This window comes from Ailuropoda melanoleuca, chromosome 9, assembly GCF_002007445.2.
Source record: "Ailuropoda melanoleuca isolate Jingjing chromosome 9, ASM200744v2, whole genome shotgun sequence".
Lineage (NCBI taxonomy): Eukaryota > Metazoa > Chordata > Mammalia > Carnivora > Ursidae > Ailuropoda > Ailuropoda melanoleuca.
Window position 1 is genome coordinate 88883303 of NC_048226.1, and position 16992 is coordinate 88900294.

At 39.7% G+C, this 16992-nt stretch overlaps 1 protein-coding gene across 3 annotated transcripts in view; it reads left to right on the plus strand.

The window, feature by feature from the left end:
• NSMCE2 (NSE2 (MMS21) homolog, SMC5-SMC6 complex SUMO ligase) overlaps positions 1 to 16992 on the plus strand; it is a 208427-nt gene that overhangs the window by 27387 nt on the left and 164048 nt on the right. For all 3 annotated transcript variants that reach the window (XM_011226871.3, XM_034668607.1, XM_002920732.4), the window contains exon 3: positions 7505 to 7611. In XM_011226871.3, coding sequence (XP_011225173.1) covers positions 7505 to 7611 — 107 coding nt within the window. The remainder of the gene's footprint in view (positions 1 to 7504; positions 7612 to 16992) is intronic.

Sequence of the window (16992 nt, forward strand, 5' to 3'; positions counted from 1 at the left end):
TAGAGACCAGATTGTATGCAGAGACCATTTCTATGATTTTGTGAACCAAATCCTTCATAGAATTTATTTCAAGCAACATTGTGAATTATACCTTTACCATGGTGGTTTATGGAATATTAACTACATGTTCTAAGGAAATACCTGTCTGTATAATGAAAGATGATCTCCATTACTCTGGGGTAGAACTATTTAAGTCAATTTTCCTTTCTCTCTCTCTCTCTTACAAGAAGGTAATGTTTGGGAGAATTCCTTTATCTAGAGGACTGATCATTTATTACTCTGTGACTTTTGCATGAGTGGATTATTAACTTGTGTGAAGTAGTTCAGACCCTGATAGCGTGTGCCTACCATGCGAACTTTAAAGTTAGGCCTGAGGTCAGTTCCTCACGTCACCATGTATTAACTGTGTGACCTGGGGCAAATGATTTAACCTCTATGAATATCAGCTTCCTTATCAAATTACTTGTAAGAACTCCTAATTCACATTGTTGTAACAAAGGATAGAATGAGTAGTATGTTCAAAGTGCCTGGCACATCTTCAGTGCTCAGTGAAGATTTGTTTGTTTTTTAAATCTATATCTTTCTCCTCTATTCTCATCCCCAATGTTTTTGTTTGAGATTTAAACTCAAAGTCAGCCTCTGTAGAAAGGGTGAGAGCATTTGTTTCTCCTCTGCTTCAGTCTCGTGAACATCTGGTGCACACCTACTCGTCGTTCAAGATACAGCACATGTTGATCCCCTCACCTGTTAAACCTTCCCTACCTCCTGTGGGCAGGAGTAGCTGCTCCTTGCTTGAAAGCATTTTTTCCCTCTGCCTGGCATATAGTAAGTACTTAAGCATATACTAGGTAAATGGATTTCTGGACATGAGTTTGTTGGGGGAGGTTTACAGAGCTTCTCATTGAGCATTGCAGTTTTGTGAGCTCGACTTCGTGATTTGGTCGCAAGTTAGACGAAACAGCTGAGTTAAGGAGGTGACCTTCACTTGATACCTTTTCATTCTAAGGATAAAATGCTTTTAGCATTTAGACAAATTACATTTGCAGAGTAGTTTTCTGTTTGGAGGTAATTATAATGACATTTTGTTGGTGCTTACTGTGGGCCAGGCCCTGTGCTAATCATTTTGTCTGTGTTTTCTCATTTAGTCCTTATATTGGCTTTATTAGTTAAATACTGTTATTGTACCCATTCCACAGAAGAGGAAACTCTAATATGGCGAGTGACCAAAGACTAATAGCTAGCAAATAATAAAGCCTAGGTTTGAATATAATCTGACTCCAGAGCTGGCTTTTTGAGTTCCTGTAGTATACAACTTCCCTCTTCTGTGTTATTGACAAGAAAATTGTACAGATGAGTAAAGAGGATTAGAAAGGTCAGTATTTCCCGAAGATTCCCCCGTATTCGCTGCATTTATAGTTGCGTACCAGTTTGTACCATACACTGTTCTACTCTTCACTATTATTTCTGATGGGAGGCAGTTAGAGAATGTGGATTTGGTTTTTACTTTTCCTCCACACTAATATCTGTGGGGAGGAATAATTATGGTTAAAGTACAGTGTAGTGAGAAGTAACAAGTTTCTATTAAATATTGCTCAAGCAGTGAGTAAGTCATTAAATTTGACTCCTGATGAATATATAATGATTGCTTAATACTAGGCTGCCAGGAAAAACATACACACACACCCACTCACAGAGGTAGGTGTGTATGTACGTATATGTTGCTAGAGATAGTGGGAGCTGTATTTTAAGAGAGGAAGGGGTTTTTTGTTTTGTTTTTGTTTTTTTGTGGAGGGAAGGAAAGGTATGATTTATACTGTCATTTGAGTTCATCCAGAAAGAAGAAATTTCTTGTTTACAAAATATAGAAGAATCTCTGAAGAGATTAGGAAGAGATTTCCCTGTTTCAGAAAGTAAAATCTCTCTATTCCATGTCTCATCTGTTCTAGGAAATTTAAAATCCAATCAAGCAATTCCCTGCCTTGTTTTCTTCCCTGCGCCTTGCCAAAATGGACATATGTACTTTATGGCATGGATATTTATCAGATCCTTCTGGGTGTGTGATTCATGTTGAATTGGAGTCAGCAACCCCAGAAGAACACTAAATGGCTTCTTTGTCTTAGTCTGGCATTTTATTGATCAAATGCATGAAGTTGAATTTAATCAACTATATGTAATTGGTATTGTTTCTGTTCAGATATGCCTGTATATGACTTTGTAGAGTAAAGAACACCAGATCCTGCAATTTTTATTTGTTTAGGACAAAATTTCAGGAAACGACTTGGCCAGGGACAAAACTATATAATTGAATCAGGAACAAAAAGTTGGAAGGGATAAGCAGATGAAATTTGTCTTAAGGGTGTGTCCCCAACACACACACACTCACATGTGTCCTAGTTGTAAAGGTAGAGAAGTTTTATGGACCTATAAGACATGAAGCATTTGGTCCTATTCTGGAGATGAGGGAGGATTCTGGAAAGGGATCTGTGACTGAGATCATAGAGAACAGCAGAGCAAAGCAATAAGCCATCTGGTAGTGTAGAGAGGTAGTACCGAGATGTGTATGGACATGCTAGGGGAAAGAGGAGGGAAAATGTCCTCTTTCTCATGTCTGTTTCACTGAAGGCAGTTCTTCCAAGGACCTGAGGGGTTGCTTAGAGAACTTGCTTGGCTCTAGGTACTACATGTGCTTGGCCCCATTTCAGCTGTGTTTCCTGAACCTCAGGACTGGGCCTTAGGGAAGAGACTATTTCTGGCTAGTGCGTATGCCTTAGGCTGCAGCTCTAGGCGGCTGTGGCTAGGGAGGGGCCTTACCTAGAAGAGTTGATCTACAGGCTGCATCTCTTGGCTGCATCCCTTCTCTGCCCTTCTTGCCGACTGGTTGCTGGTCTGGAACAAGAGCTTGATTGGTCTACTGACCATGCCCGCCTGGACTTGGAGAAGCCAAGATAAAGAATCTTCTGCCCCCTCATTTTTAATCCTTGGCCTAAAATGGCATTATATTGAGCAAATAAGATGTGAAGAGACCCTAGACAATCTTGGAGCACCCTGAAAGATAAACTCTGCTGAATCCATGCTGTGCTACGTAAGAACTGCCATATTGCTACAGGCTTATTATTACCTGTATCTTTTGGTCGTAAATAGAGGACTTGGCATTTGTCTCACATGAGTCTACATCTATAAAAGTAGCTAGTTTGTCATCTCCCTTCCATTTCTTTCTCATACCTATCTCTTGGCCTCATTTTGCCCTGGTCTTTCATATTTGAGACAACTGGCATTGATTGTTACTGTTTTGCTTTTATAACTTGTTCCTGCCATCACCTTTCTCTCATTGAAGCCTCATGAATTTTGTTTTAAGTTGACGTGATTGCAACATGAAATCACCCATTTCTGCTTAGTGTTGTACAGATCATGTAACTTTAATGCCTTATTCAACACTTCAAACACGGAATAGTAAAAGAATATTGCTGTTAGTGCGTTTTGACATTGAGTAACAGATGACGTGTCTAATGAATAGTGTGGCTGGTTAGATTGCATAATTATAGGTTTGTTTGACTTCAGGAAAATCATATGCCGGCCAACTGCATCCATTCAGGCACTCTATATACTATAAATGTCAGAGCACTTCAGTCTAAAAAGAAGTCGTCCTCCCATGATCTTCTAAGGTTTGCCAGTGAACAGGAAAAAGAAAAATGAAAGAGAAACCATCTTGTAAAAATGGGTTTCATTCTGTGGCCCTCTCTGGTCTAAATAACATTTTTCAAGTTCTTTGGGTACTATTCACAGTCCGTAGTGTTCGTGATGGTGCTGACCAGGATCCCTCAGCACAGACACGCAGATTTGAAGGAGGATGGCCCTGCTACTGGCATACTTACAGAAACAGTGATGATTTTATAATGTAAATTGGAGATTGTGCCCTCTGGACTTGATTTGCTGGGGTGGGGGTGGGGGAATATATTGAAGCGAATTCTTGTGCTAACTTCTTGGAACAGTTTCCTAATTAGTGCACCAGATGTGTTACACGGGCCCTCGCAGGCTCCCCGAGCTCTCCATGAGACTTCCCTACGTATTTATTGGCTTATAAATGAATGTTTAAGTATATCACTTAGGTTCATTTGATGAATACAAGTGAAGGTCGATTAAGATAAATGCTCATTGAATGACACATTGAAGAAATGTGAATATTCCTAGATTCCCCAGACTCCGTTTGGTCGGGGGAAGGCAGTCAGAGGCATAGACAATAGGAATGTTGTTGATACTGACTCCACTCAGAAGTATCTCTGCAGCACGAAGACTTCCCCTTGAACTTGCCTCTGCTGCTGCGCTTGCATGGCCGCCGCTTCCATTTCTGTAGTGGCTGCCGCTGCTCTTAGCTTCGTACAAGGGTTTGATTTCTTAGCAGCTAGAGTCCATTTCCTTATCTCGTGGCATTCGGTGGGTGACTCGGTTGCTTTTATAGCCCCTCCCACTGGCCTTGCTGATGTGAAAAGTCGCTCTCTCACCAGCATGAAAATTTAGTAGTCTTCTGAAAGGGAAGAATCATTTTCTTTTTGTTATCAGTTTCCTCTCTGTAAGGAATTTGGAAGAGCTCTTATGGGACCAGGTCTGATAGCATCTGAGTGGCACTGCCTAGTGTCTTACTTGGAATGGACCACCTAAGGGCTGAGACGGTGGGGCAGGGGGCCAGGACTTTCTCCCCAGTGAGGGTTTGTTCCCTGAATATTCATGGGGGAGTTGAAGGTGCTTGTCCTTCTCGTGGTTACGCACCTGTTAGCACAGGCGGGCAAGTGTGCAAACTTTGCTGCTAGAAAGCCTGACTTGGCAGCCTCGCTGTGCCGCTCTCTACCTCTGGGGTGCGGAGCAGGTTCCTTCAGCTGCTCAGTTTTTCACTTTTCTCATTGGTAAAGTGCAGATAAAAGAGTTGCCGTGAGGTTTACTGTAAATGTTGTGCTCAGTACAGCTTTGGCACATAATAAAGCGCTTACTAATTATTAGCTACAGCTATTATTGTTATGTATTTTTTTTTCATCGTCGTTACTGCTTTCCATGCTTTATCAGCTGCACCGATCTCCTGTAATGCCAGGCTTTTGTGGTACAGTAGTAATTTCCTCTCTGGGATTGTCATTCTGTGAGTGTTAACATTATTTGTGTGCTTCTCTGCCCCCACCTCCCTTGCCCCCCGCCACGTACTGGTGCCAAGCTTTTTCCGATGGAAAGATCACTATGAAAATATAATGGGCGAATGAGTTTATATCACAAGTCTTCATTATATGTTAATTCAATAGATATCTGAGGCAGGACAATTTAAAGTTCAGCGAAAGTTTAATTTTCAAATTTATTAAATAATGCCATGTGAGAACATTGAAGGAAGAGATGCTGTAATTCTTCATTAGATCCCAAGAACACTAAAGCATCATTCTTGCCCTCAAATGGGTTAAAATCTCTTTGGACAAATGAGACAAATGCACATAAGAAGACAAGATTGCTTACGGTTGAAAGTGCCAAAGTATCAAGTATAGTTGTTAAGATAAATTAAGGAAAGGAGGAGATCTTTCTAGGCTGGTATGGTTTAAAAGCAGGTAGGGCTGGAGCTCAACCCTTGAAGGATATACGGGATTTAGTTTGGTGCAGATTTTTAGGAAGTCTTTCCTGTAAGAGTAGGGGAATTTTGGTAGTGGGATTATATATTGGGCAGTAAAGGAGCAAGGAAACTTTGGCTGGTCAGTCCCTCCAGACCCAACGCATCCTTGGTTCACTTTTTAGTCAACAGCCAACTCCCTGCCTCTGTGTTCATTCCCAGTTCCTCTTGAATCCTTCGGGGATTTATTTGGCCTGTTTGCCTTTTTCGTGCAACGCCATGCTCTTTCCTCACCTTGATCCTTTAGGAGGGCAGGACACAGAATCCCTGTGCCTTCCATAGCCAGGTGTTTCTGAAACATGAATACGGTTTTGAGAGAGATTATTATCACAGTCGGGAAATAAGGGTTAGCAAGAACAGCAAGCATCACCGAAAGAATCTTAAAATGTAAGGTTGCTACTTGCCAGGGATGTTCTCATGGTCTTTCTTCCAGATTTCTTTTGCTGTGGGACTCTTTCTAGTCCTTAGGTCTCTAGTCTCCAGCCCTCTTCTGTAATGGACTGAGACACTGACTTTTAGCCAGAAGTGATCTGACCCGGCTCACCTCCAGGTGGGGTGTGAATCTCAGTTCCTCTCAGAACTAGCTTCCTGATCTTTTATGGTGTTTTCCCTCTTGCCTCTGGCTGCACTCTTCATCACTTAGGTCCTTCAGCTTGTCCCAACATTCTCGGGCCCTGGAGCCTTCACTGAGTCTGTAGGAAGCCACAGATGGCTTCCAAAGATTCTTGCCTAGGCTTCATGCCATCAAACCTGACCCAGCCATCGTTCAATTTCTCCTTTGCCATCTGGTTCAAGTCTCGCTAGCATCCTTGGGACCTTGATAATGAGAACCATGATCCCATTTGTTTTATTTTGCAAAGTCTTTCATAGCATTTTTAATGTCAAAAGCACATTTTTATATGCTTTCAAAAATAAACTCATTTAATTCCAGAGGGAGATTGCCAATATTATATTGATTTCCATGGATTAACTAAATACAGTAAAATGCCTCCCTTTATGTAAGTCATAAACCATCATATTAGGATATAAATTGCTTAAAATTCTCTTTGTGATCGTCAGGTAATCAATATGATTTTTAACAAACAGTTGCTGTATTCGCAGCAGATACATGTTGGTATCAGCAACACCTAAAAAGTTTGCTCCCCTTGTTAACATTTGGACATTTTCACAACATTGACCTGTAATTGATGGTGTGATAGTTTAATTTGTAATATGACTTGAGTCCTTTCTCACACACTATTTTGTTAAAAATGTATTTTGGGAATGTAAATACAAATTTTTCTTATGTAAATACGGTTCCCTTCCCCTTCTAAAAAACAAAAAACCTTATATTGGTTTCCTCCCCTCCCCTCCTCTTCCCTCCCCTTCTCCCTCCCCTTTCCTTCCTTCCTTCTTTCCTTCTTTCCTTCATTTTAACTGAGTGTTTTTCTGGTTTTCACTAGAATTGGTCCAAATAACGTAATATACTAGAAATGGAAATCTTTCTTATTTGATCTTTAATAATCCTGTGAGGTGCATGTACAGATACATGGCTGGACTGCTTTAACTGAAAAGGAAAAACCGAAAAGGAAACAGAGGCCTAGAGAAGTGTAGTGATTGATTTATGATCACACAACTAAGTGGCACAGCTTCAGACTCCTGAGTCTGAGTCTACTTTTTTTTCCACTCCAACCTTTGAGCTTTCTTCTACTGGGTGTATTCTTAGAGTTTTGAATGAAGCAGGCCTATGTTAAGGAGGTCTTAAAAAAAATACGTAATACCTTTTACAAAATTGTTAAAATCATTGACTGATAAAGATTATTTTGGATCAACTTTTTCCAGAGATGGCATTTTAAATGGAAAACGGTAATTGCTTTCTTTTTCTTGCAGCTGAAGTGAGTAGTGAATACAGTATGGACAAGGCAATGGTTGAATTGGCCATGATGGATCGGGAACTAAGCCATTATGTAAAGGCTGTTCAATCTGCAATAAGTCATGTAAGTTTATACCATTCACCTGGTAATATTTGGTTACAACTCACTGACCTGGAAACAGAAACACATCATCAAAATTCTTCTCTAACCTTTAATATTTCCTTATCATTACTGTAGTAGCTGTTAATTTCTTCTTCATTAAGAAGTTTATAGAAAAGGAATCTTAAGTAGTTTCCCAGCTAGGCCACCTATGTTTATTTAGAGTATTACGCCTATTTTAGACTTTCTTGCCTTTTTTCTTTGGTCTTGAAATCTTTACTGTAAGCCCCCTTCGAATGTGAGTAGATTTTAATAAAATGCTAAAAATTGCATAGAACGTGTTTTTATTGTTATGTTTACTGCAGCATACAATTTAGACCATGCTTAGTTACTCAGTCTCCAGCTTTAACTAATATGCAGCTATTGCAAAATTCATAGGATCAGATAATATGGGAGAGTTTTAGAGCAAGTTTAAAAATAAAGAAAGCTGACATTTTAGTTTTTCCAGAAGCCAAACTTATTTTTGTTGACTCCAGCTGTCACAGGAACAACACATAAGGCAGTTAAGGTGGGAACATAGCGACATCGTTTTCAGCAGTACCGAGTTGAGTAAGAAATGAGCAATATGATTGCAGTAATATTTCTGAGAAGTCCTTTGTCCTCTGAGCAGTGGAAACTCCCCTTTGAACTGATTTCAGATACCTGTGTAATAGGGTGTCTTGTACTTCTGGTTTCTTTATTTGCCTTTTCTTTCTTCTATCTATGGGAAAATGCCAAAAATCAATTATTTTAGAAGATTGGCTACTCTCCAGTGGACGATATTAAAAAATGGCTTATTACTTAAGGTATACTTAAATGAGCATTACATAATTATATGTTCCTAGTTACATGAAGTTCTGTGTTTTTAAAAACAAATTTTTTTAGTGTTTTTTTTTCTTGTTTAATGGTTAGTATTTATAAAGTGTAGTATTTGTGACTAAACTTTAAGAATATCTGCTTATATCCAAGAAGTGGTAAACTCAGTTCAGCTTGTAAAAGTCTGATGTTCCTTACCACTGTGGCTGTTAATCCTCGGACTGTGAATAGTCCTTCCATAGGAAAATATGAAAGTGATCTCACGTTGGGGCATTTGAAAGTTGATAACAAAAAGCACTTAGACCAGAGGTTTTCAACTCCCGATGACCCTCAGAACCAGCCCGTCCCTATTCTAATGAGAACCTAATTTCATTTCTGGAGCAGAATTGGGGCTCCAGTGTTTTTTAAAAACTCATTCTAGTATGTATCCATGGTTGGAGACCACTGATTTAAAAGAACAAAGCTAACTTTATAGGATAAAGTGTTTTGGCCATCAAGATCAGAGTTAGGCCTCTTATACAGGTCAGTCCTGCTTTGACTCTTACATTCTATGGAGGTTATTTGATAGGCCTTCCTATCTTTAACTTTGATGTTGTGCAAATGTAATAGCACAGTGTACATTATAGATAAGAAAACAGATTTTGGAAGTTAAAGACTTGGTATGAATTTTTTCTCTCTTAAACTCTAGGATTCACAGATGTAGGGACACAGTGGGGATATGACATTATTTTGAGGGAAATATTTTTCACTTTTCATATACTGTGCACTCTACATACTTAGAAGTTATGGGCATTGCTGTCTTACTGTTTATTTTGGCGAGGGGTAAAGAGTGAACAGCAGCTTGAGAAGGACCAGAATGGTTCAGTTCTTTAGGAATAGCGACAGTCTAGGGATCAGAAACTCTACCACCCTTGGTTCTTCCATTTTTTAAGTTATGATACTGGGCCAAGAAACTTAACCTTTAGGAACCTCATGCTCTTCATCTCTAAAATTCTTGGCCTGCCTCTTTCATAAAATGATTATGTGAGTCAGATTAGATACTATGTATCAAACCTTTGACATTCATAAAATTTGATGGAGACATAAGATACTGGGTTTTTGCAAACTCAGACTTCCAAACATATTCCTTAAAAAGGTGGAACAAGATCTTTCTTAAAGGCAAGTAGTACTTCCATTACTATAACATTTGCCAAAATTCTGACCCACCCTGTGGTTTCTCTGTTGGTGGATTTTCCTGTAGTCATAGAAATTTTTTTAAAAAATGTTTTTTAATCATCACAGAGCATTAGAGTGTATTGTTTAAATAGAAATCTCTCTCCTACTCTCACCGTCACAGGATTCTGAAGGTCACACACCTCTGAAAAGGTTTTAGAAGTTTACTTGGGAACTTTAGAGTTGTGGATCCATTTACCAGCAATCTCTGGGAGGCCCCTTTGGCATGCAGCAGATTGCCTTTCTTTGTCCTCCGAGAATATAGAGCTACTATATTCTACAATGCCTGAAGATTTTATTTAGAATTGGTATTTCTTTTGTGCTCTGCAACTTAAAAATAAAAAAAAATTAAGACTTTGCCCCAGCTAGTTTATAGAGGGAATATTACACAGTGATCCCTAAAAAAAAAAAAAAAAAAATTTGTAGTCTGTAAGTCATTTATTAAAACTTTCAGGATACGTGGGTATATACCTGTCACAACTCTTTAGAACATTCATGTCATACCACAGAGAGTTGTGTATAAGCTCTTTGGAGACTTTCAGTCATAAACCACACACATGACAAAAGTGCTTGAAACCTGTAAAATGGCACCCAGACACCCAGTGGTACAGTTACTTCTTTTCTCACTGTGACTGCCAGGGAAAAACTCTTCTCAGTTTCACGTTGAGAACAGTGATGTTCTGAACATTACGCTTGATGACCTAATGTTTTTTCCCCTGATTTCTAAGCTTTTATTATTTGAGTATATTAAAGGGGCACCGTTGTTCTCATTGTTCTCAAAAGGGGGCTTTTTGTTTTCAAACATTCATTGAGTAAATATTTACTAAATACCTGTGTGCCAGGTACTTTTAGGTGCAAGAAATAGGTCAGTCACCAAAGCCCGCGTGACCACCACCTTCAGGATGTCTGGAGTCTGGAGAGAGAGACAAACTTTAACAAAGAGCTATACAGATGTTATTTAATGACTTGTGGTGTGTACAACAAAGGGAAGATAAAGCGTTCAAGGAGACTTAATAACTCAGGGGGCATGATACTGCTGGGGGTTGGGGAACTCCTTCCTGAGGAAGTGGTATGTAATCTAAGATGAAAGTCAGATGAGCCTCAACACAGGGATCATGATATATAACTTCTCTGTCTTTGTAACTTCTACATGAAATGGAAGCATCTTTTCACTGGTTGTGTCAATGTCAGAGTTTCAGACACTTTGAGAAACTAGCCAGAAAAAGCCTATTTTTATATACAGAAAGTTTAAAATATGTAGAGTAGTTGAGCAACATACTTAAGGCTGGTCAGTGATTCATTCATTCACAGTAAGAGTGCCTACTGTGTGCCAGAAATCGAGTAGTAATGCAAGTCATGGCAGTAGTTGATTTAAGAATCATTTTATTACCGATATTCTACTTCTTAAGCCATTTCACTAGTCGAGCAGGGGTTACGCCTCTCAAAGTGAAACTTTGAATTGGTATCGAATGAACAGTGGTAATGCTGTGTATTTCTGAACTGTGTATTTAAGTGTTTATGTGATTGTTTAAAATTACACCTGTAGCCCCATCTTGGGGCTTCAGATTCCAAAGGGTGGGTACCAGTTTGGTTCAAGAAATCTTCAAATACATCTTCAGGTATGTGTTTCTCCAAATAAGAGATGCTAGAGAGTCCAACCACTATCATGGGGGTGTCCTTACAGCTTTGTTATCACCTTAATTCTGGTGAAAAAAGATGAGCACCATGAAGCTGAATGATAAATGTCCTAACAGGCTCAGAGTATTTCCTCACATTATTAGCAGTCAGGGATGAAGTATACATCCTGTGTGCTTTTTGATGAGCTGTCCAGTCCTAGAGCTTAGCAGAAGTAACTTACAGTTTGAGATTCACATTATACTTTGGTGTGTATTTTTCTGTCATGGTACTTAATTGTGTAATTTCACTTTAACAAACTTTAAATCTTTGCCAGATTTACCTGTATACTGTTTTTTTTAGTAGGTGCTGCTTCCATGTGTTAGTTTATTGGAAAATCATAGCTTTTGTATTTTCCTTACTTTCCTCTGCTACTACTTTCTTCTGTGCTGTGTGCATCTTATAGATTATGTAAGATTTTTGAAGCATTTAAGTTGGATTGCTGCCATGGATTTGTTTTTGTTTTCTTAAGTCTTTTTTTTTTTTTTAAGGTTTTATTTATTTATTTGACAGAGAGTGAGCACAAGTAGCGGGAGCAGCAGGCAGAGGGAGAGGGAGAAGCAGGCTCCCTGCTCAGCAGGGGCTGGATCCCAGGACCCTGGGATCATGACCTGAACCAAAGGCAGACGCTTAATGACTGAGCCACCCAGGCGCCCCTTAAGTCAGTGTTTTATAGCAATTCCTTCCTGGCGAGGGTAATTATTTTTGTTAACTGAACAGGAGCAGCTAGGTGCTAGCTTGGTCTACTTGTGTTGTTTCTTAAAAATCTGTTCGTGGATATGCCCTGTGTACTGTGGTTTTTACTTGATAAGCTAACCTGAACATTTAATCTGCCCTTTCAAACTAATATGGTGAGAGTTAGAAGAGTAGAAATATACCTCAGGTAAACTGTTGAAACCAACACAATCTTAGGTATAATAAAAGCACAAGGTGGGTCAAAGGTATAGCTTACCTCAGCCTTGTCATTATGCAACTACATGGTTTAGAACAGTTTTTGACATAGCACTTCCCTATGCTTCCTCACCCTTCACCCATCATCAGTTGGCAAGCTTTGCCTTCTATAAATCTTATTATTTTTTTTTAAAGATTTTTATTTTTTTTATTTATTTGACACACAGAGAGACAGCCAGTGAGAGAGGGAACACAAGCAGGGGGAGTGGGAGAGGAAGAACAGGCTCCCAGCAGAGGAGCCTGACGTGGGGCTAGGTCCCAGAATGCCGGGATCATGCCCTGAGCCGAAGGCAGACGCTTAAGGACTGTGCCACCCAGGTGCCCCTGCCTTCTATAAATCTTAAAGTCACCTTAACATCCACCACTTGAACATGAATCATATGAGGTATCTTACAAATTGGGAGTTACCATTTTAGTTTAACCAGATTTGGGGAGCATTTCTCACTTAGAAAGTGAATGTTTTGTAGTATTTGAAGGGAGTTTCAGGCCAGAGGATGCAATTTGTTAGATACGATCATCTACCGAATAAACGTAAAAATGTACTCCATGTTGTGAGTCATTGCCAAAAAGAGAAGACGGGGAAGTTAGTTTGGGGGTTAAAAATTTGGGGACAGAAGATTCCTGAGCATGAGAGAAATTACTGTGGTCAGCAGACTAGCAAGAAGGTGAGAAATGATGGTGGAAATAGTGAGAATCTCTTGGAGCCATTTGGGAAAGTACTGGAGAAGACCCTCTTTTCTGCTCTCTGTCCCCCACACTTGGCACAACAAGATGGTGCATGGTCTTTTACCACCTTTCTTGCCAAAAGTTTCCTAATGCTTCATATATGAACTTTTTTGTCTATAGGAATGTTGCCCAGGTATGGCAATTAAGCAGAAAAAAAAAAAAAGTTGACTTTGGGTATTCATTTTTCAGCGACTTGGCCCAGAATATGTCTATTTCTGTGATTACTGGTAATTAATTTCTATTCTAGTGCTTTAGAACTCCTTCTGCAGTTATTCGCAAATTAAGGTTGTGTTTGGTAGCATTTTGTCTAATACACAGAGAGAGTGGTTAGGTCCGGATATAGCATTTCACTGACTGAGTTACTTCTGTAGGAAAGTACCTAGACCTAAGTCTTCTAGGTCACCAAGTAATATAGCTGCTTATAGGTGAACATTCTGCTCTATGTTATAATGAGACCGATTTTCATGGGTGGTTTATAGAAATCCATCTTAGTGTTTTGTAGGTATTAAGTGCTGGATTTTGTTCAGAATTATAAAATGTTTACACTCCACTGGGACTTAATGTGTCTCTAGTGCAGCATTTTCAAAAGTTTCCTCCGTAATACTGATTAAGCAGGATGTGAATAAATATAATAGGAAAAGGATTTTGTGGTCAAATAAGTTTGGGGAATGCTTGATTAAAAGAATTTCCTTAAGGACTCCGAAGCCTTTAATATGCTTTTATGCATCGTGATTTTCCAAAGGAAGTACATTTAGTAATTTCTTAAACTTCTTTAACTAGAAAATCTCTTTGGGGGAAGGACTGAGGCTCTACAGAACCCACTTTGGGAACTACTTCTATAATCATAGCCTCCACCTGTTTATGCCACAGAGGATGGACCCAGCCGTTTGCGGCAGTTTGCGGCAGTTTCTGTGGCATCCAGGGAACTGGGGAGTGCATCCAGCTCCCTATCTGAAATGCTGAAATGGGCCTAGGAGATGTTTTCCTGTAGATCCGGAAAGGGCCAGGCCTCTGAAAAGACTATGCATTATTCCAACAGTGAAAAAGAGGAAGGAAAAGTTTTTTAAAAATATGCCGTGATTGCCTGGCTATCAGAGTCTGAAGTAGACGAGACCCCTGCATGGAGTATTGATTCAGGAGAGCGGAGGGAAGGAAGTGTTTTCCAGGAAAGGAGGAGAGGAGGGTGCAGAATAGGCAGGAGGGATGCAAAAGCAATGTGGTCGGGAAAAGCATACAGACCTTTGAAAGTCCTGGTTCACCACAACACTCCAGACAGACACTGAGCACCTGGGCCTCAGTGGCCCCAGGCAGTCTTGGCAGCTAATTACTTATGTTATTTAAATGATGTGAATGTTCTTTAATATAGCCAACTCCTCTTCATTTCTGACATTGAGCGTTGCCCATATATAGCATCAAGCCCTTACTTTAGATAGTCACTTTAGCTCCTTCCATCTCAAACATTTCACCAGAATTGATAAGTATTAAAAATAGAGCTGAGATTGAGGCCATTCCTGATAACCTAGCAGTCATGCTAGTGAGCAGTGGAAGAGAGGCAGGGAACTAGGTCGAATGGGGGCCTAGATCACAAATGTTAATAAGGTTCACTGTAAAATGAATGCACTTTCAAAGTGTGGCGTTGAAAGCAGTTGTTTATTAATCTCACAATTAAGTTGTTCAGTTCCTGCCAGTAGTATATGTAGTCCAATGAAGATACGGAAACCTCTGGACGTGTATCTACAAAATAGCTGCAAAATAATATTAACAATGAAATCCTCTGACAGAGACAATAGCACATACTTAAGAAATTCAGAGTGAGGGAAAAGAGCCTTTGCTTAAATTCTGCCTTTGCTCTGCTCTAGCCCTGAGCTTCAGTTTCTTCTTAAAGGGGGGATGGTAGTAGAGGTTATAGAGTTCTGGTAACAATGGAAAATGATAGCATGAGGGCACCTGGAATAGTTGTACTAATTGATAACATAGCGTTCTGTAAAGCAGAAGTCCTTTCCTTAGATCAAATTTAAATAGCACCTGAAAGGGAATTTTGAGTTAAAATTCAGAGAGATGAGACAGTAGAAAACTACCGCTGGGAAAGGCCAGAGATTAGGTTTCTTCAGGGGTTGAAGGCAGGGCCTCTCACCACAAGGGGTCTATGGTGGTGGGAACAGAGTGGGTGTTGAGGGGAGCTTAATGCTCCTAGTGGTGTGGCCATGCAGTGTTGGGTGGAACTGGGGGATGGGGTCCGTGCGGAGGCGGGGAGCAGCATGGCATTGGCCAGTTGGGTTTGAAGTTCCCTGATCACTAAGTCTACACAATGTCTGTAGCAATGAGAAAGAGGTTATATTTCACATACACTAATTAGTGGTAATGAGGGGGATTTGTACTAGAGCTAAGAACCAGACAACTGAGTAAAAACTTTGGTAATTCAGGAATAACTTTTGATGTTTTCTTAGAGAACCAAAAATCACTTAAAGATGTCAGCAAGATAGGTCAATAAATAGCATAATTATATACCTACATGCACAGAGAAATAGTCCTTGAGCTATGGTTCCATCTTTAAATAATTTGTGTTTACTTTATTAGTGGCACCCATTTGAAAAAATATGGGAAGAGGAAAATGAATTGGATTTACTGCAAGTTGTCATCTGTATTTCAAATGTGTGATCTCCATAAATTGTTGACAAGTGAGAGATTAGAGGATAAGGGGAGAGAATATAAATAAATGGGTTTTATGTTTTCAAGCCCTTTGCGAGTTCGCAGTTGTATTGGTAAGGAAAAGCTCTTTTGTTTTGAAGTGGAGCCAATGCCCAGTCAACTGTCACTGAGAGTAACCTTTTTATTCTGTTTCTCAAAGCATCAGGCTTCTGGCAGTAGTGGCACTATGTCTTTCATTCTTTTGTGTCCCGGCCAACCCAAATTTTTAACCACTGGAGCTTTTTGAATTTCATTTCTTTCTGGGCTTTTTTTGGTTTTGTTTTTGTTAAGGAGAATTTTTATGTCACATAATACAGCATTCTTTAAAACAGTGAAAATCTTTGTGTTCATTTCTCATGGGCTAAACTAATGTGGTCAGTTGTGAACAATTTCTAATTATTCTATCCTGTATTTCATCTTTGGGGGGAAAAGATTTGTTTGTTTATTTTAGGGAGGGGGAGGGGCAGAGGGAGAGAATCTCAAGCAGACTCCCCACTGAGTGCAGGGCTTGATGTGGGGCTCCATCACAGGACCCTGAGATCATGACCTGAGCTGAAACCAAGAGCTGGACGGCACTTAACCCACTGAGCCACCCAGGTGCCTCTGTACTTTATTTCATCTTAAAGTAATCATTTAATTATTTTCTAATAGAAAGTGATTATTTCCCTTGCTTTCTCCCTTTCCTTCGGCTGACACCCAGGGTCTCACGTGCTTCAGCGGCCGCCTTCTCATTACCTCAGCTGTTTGTGGTTCTTGGAATGTTACTGGTACCGAGGAACAAACCCTCTCTACGCATCGCATTACTCTCTGTCGCTCTGAGGTTTATTTTAGCCCCCAACATGTAAGAGAAGCCAAAAATGTCACATGAAATACAAAGTAGGAACTTTAAATGGACCAAATCCTGGGTGTGCTTAGAGCATCCCTCTTGTAAAATCAGAAATTAAATTTGATGAGTGAAGTGTGGTTACACCATGTTTTAAAAAGCCTGGGCAGAAACATCATATGCACAGTGTTTTCTCAGAAGAAATTCTTAAGATAGTTCTTAAAGCGCCTATAAACAATATAGATGAAATTAGGATATGTCCTGCCACATTTTCTATAATATTAATGGAATTGCTCTGCCGGAATAGGGAATTCAGGTGTTTTCGCCTTCGTGGTATAAAACATGTGATCCCATTACAGTGGTAAATTGGTGTTAATTTAATTAGATTGAATGATTGAGGTTTCTTCTGCACTTACTCCTCAGCAGCCGTGTGACCTTCAGCAGGTTTGCAACAGGAACTCAGCAGTATCTGTCCC